The sequence below is a fragment of the Agelaius tricolor genome, unplaced genomic scaffold (genome assembly GCF_023055355.1).
Source record: "Agelaius tricolor isolate 1412-34295 unplaced genomic scaffold, bAgeTri1.0.p SCAF_4, whole genome shotgun sequence".
NCBI classification, from domain to species: domain Eukaryota; kingdom Metazoa; phylum Chordata; class Aves; order Passeriformes; family Icteridae; genus Agelaius; species Agelaius tricolor.
In genome coordinates this window covers 34,220,409-34,222,894 of record NW_027269264.1, presented here as the reverse complement: position 1 = coordinate 34,222,894, position 2,486 = coordinate 34,220,409, and the positions used below count along the sequence as shown (strand labels likewise).

General features: G+C 35.8%; 1 protein-coding gene across 3 annotated transcripts in view; it reads right to left on the bottom strand.

The window, feature by feature from the left end:
* Positions 1–370: 370 nt before the first annotated feature.
* Positions 371–2,486, bottom strand: part of ANKDD1B (ankyrin repeat and death domain containing 1B) — a 33,469-nt gene continuing 31,353 nt past the window's right edge. For all 3 annotated transcript variants that reach the window (XM_071425219.1, XM_071425218.1, XM_071425217.1), the window contains 2 exons: positions 1,891–2,022; positions 371–1,592 (listed from right to left, as the gene is read on the bottom strand). In XM_071425219.1, coding sequence (XP_071281320.1) covers positions 1,534–1,592; positions 1,891–2,022 — 191 coding nt within the window. In that variant the 3' untranslated portion in view covers positions 371–1,533. The remainder of the gene's footprint in view (positions 1,593–1,890; positions 2,023–2,486) is intronic.

The following is a 2,486-nucleotide window of genomic DNA, read 5'->3' as shown; positions in this document are numbered from 1 at the left end:
TCTTTCTCACCAGTAGGGGTTTTTAATCAAGGTACCACTTCCCCGTCCTTTCAGATTTGATGCAGTAAGGCCTAAAGTACATATCATGTTTTTACCCTTTTCTAAAAAAGGAAGGTTTTTTTAAGTGAAAGTGCTTTTGTAATAAAACCTGGAGGGGAAAAGAGCTTGAGCTTGTTGTTCTACCTCCAAACTTTTTATTATTAAGAAAAACAGTTTTTATTTAAGAAATCTTTAGCACACTTTTTAAATAAAGGATACAATGTGATTTTTGTCTGAATCTCTTGTTTAATCTCAATGATAGTAACATCTATGTTCAAGAGAAAATGAATTTTTTTTCTTACAAACACTTTTACTTGCTTATGCATGTAAGTATAGCTGACATGCGCTTTAATTATATCCTGCAACAGTGTATGTAAATGAAGAACAGCAGGGTAGCATCCTCCACACCCAGGGTCCAATTTAGGCAAGGTGAGGTACCCAGTGCATCAAATTCTTAAACATTTTAATTTTGCAAGCTAATGTTGCAGAACTTGATGAATCCAAACATCTGTACTTTAGGTCCCTAATTCCAAAACTTTATGATTTACTGGTCTGTTCTTCATATTCCTGCAGCAGAGTCAAGGAAGATTGCAAACAGGAGGACAGTTTGGAGTAAGACTTCAGTCTAAGATCAGATCACTTTTTTAGTACAAACAGTAGGATTCAGCACAAAATAATGCTAGCTATATGCAAACAGAAAAGGCAATTCAATTCCTCCATTACCTGATAAAATTATTGCTATGTTATAAAAAAGATCACTAAAATAGACATTTACATAATTTTTCAGATATTAAATGTATTCAGTAGTAAGAAAACCTTTAAACACAGTCAGCAAGTATAATTCAAGATATAAACAAGAAATAAGTAAATAATTGCTAGATGTGTGAAGTATTAAATATCAAATGCTCTTTTGAGGGTATGTATACAGTGTTATGCCATGATAGAAAATTCTGCAGCCACATGTGGTGTTTAGACATGACATTTTTGTGTTTCTTCACTACATAAATCAAATGCCGCAGTAGAAAGATTTTTCATAATCCTAGCAAGAATTTATAAAAACCTGCATCCCAAATGAGGCCAGATGCCAAGTTGTTTGCCAGGTGTTAATTGATTTATACATATAACTTTCACTTACTATATTTAATTTTTTTCATGTAGAAAACATCTTATTTACATTTCACATCAAACACAAAGTAGCTTAATTTGCATTTCCAATACAGAATTACTTTATCAGTGTTAGGTCAGATGTAGAAATTGTAAGTGGTGAATCTTGCTTAGCAGTTATAAGCTACCAGTCAGCCATTCATTCTTAAATGTTTTACATTTCTATTTAGCAAGCATTTGAGAAAAAAGTAAGAACTTCAGGAGTGCAAGTTCTTCTAGGAAAAAGTTGTGCAACTTCAAAATATGTTTTTTGTTTCCTAAAAGATATTTGAAAGCCACTTTCCTTCTGGCATGTAATTCCATCATATATGCCATGTTTTGTTGATGAACTCATGAAATGAGACATTTTCTGGAGTCCATGCCAATGCTAATTGAAGCTCTGATCTTCTCTGTAAAGTAAGAGAAAACACTTGATTGGTGTGCTCTGCTTTGCACAAGTTCAGACTAACTGAAGGATGGCCAGTCACAATTTAACTGTATGTGCAGGAGATGAGGCAAGCAAGGTTTGCACATGTCTGCCTTTAGAAACCTTAAGTCAGACATAAATGCTTTTTCTCAAGCAGCCTTAGCCCTCAGGAAGGGCAGTCCCAACAAGAAGAAAGTGTCCTCCACCTCTGCCCTGCAGGGAGCTCAGCATAGCAGTGCACTCTCATAGAGGACACTCTAATGTGCTCTGTATCAACTTACCAGCTAAAGGCTGAAGTCCTGCTTCCACCAGATCTTCATACAAATGTTTAACAGGATTCTGCTGAGCCAGTAATGTACCGTGTAACCAGATGAGCAACACTCTGTTCCCATGTTCCTTGTAACTTTTTTTCCCTATGCAATACACAAAATATTTGTTCAATATGCTGGAAAGAGTGTATTTTGTGCTTTTGCACTTTAGAAGTTCCAAGAGGTTTTAAACTTACTCCTTTACTCTTATTACATTTCTCATCCAGCAGAAAAATGAAGACTGAAGCTTACAAAAGTTTAAAAAAAAATCTCGTTTTATCTTAATGCTAGTATTAAGACATAAAAACCATGTAATACACCTTAAAATGGAATTTTCCTTTCATTTTTCCCCAAGCTGTGGAAATATACCCTGGAGTAGTAGTAACAAGTACAATATGTGCTGCAGAAGCACTGTCTTCCCAGCATTTGAGAGGCCTGAAGCCAGAAACTCCTGTTTAATGGCAGCTGTGCAGATAGAGTCTGAGCCAAATTGCTCTGTGTCATGAGGTTCCCCAGGTCCTCACTTGCAACATGACCCCCAAGAATCTTCCATGATGCTCATGGCCTCC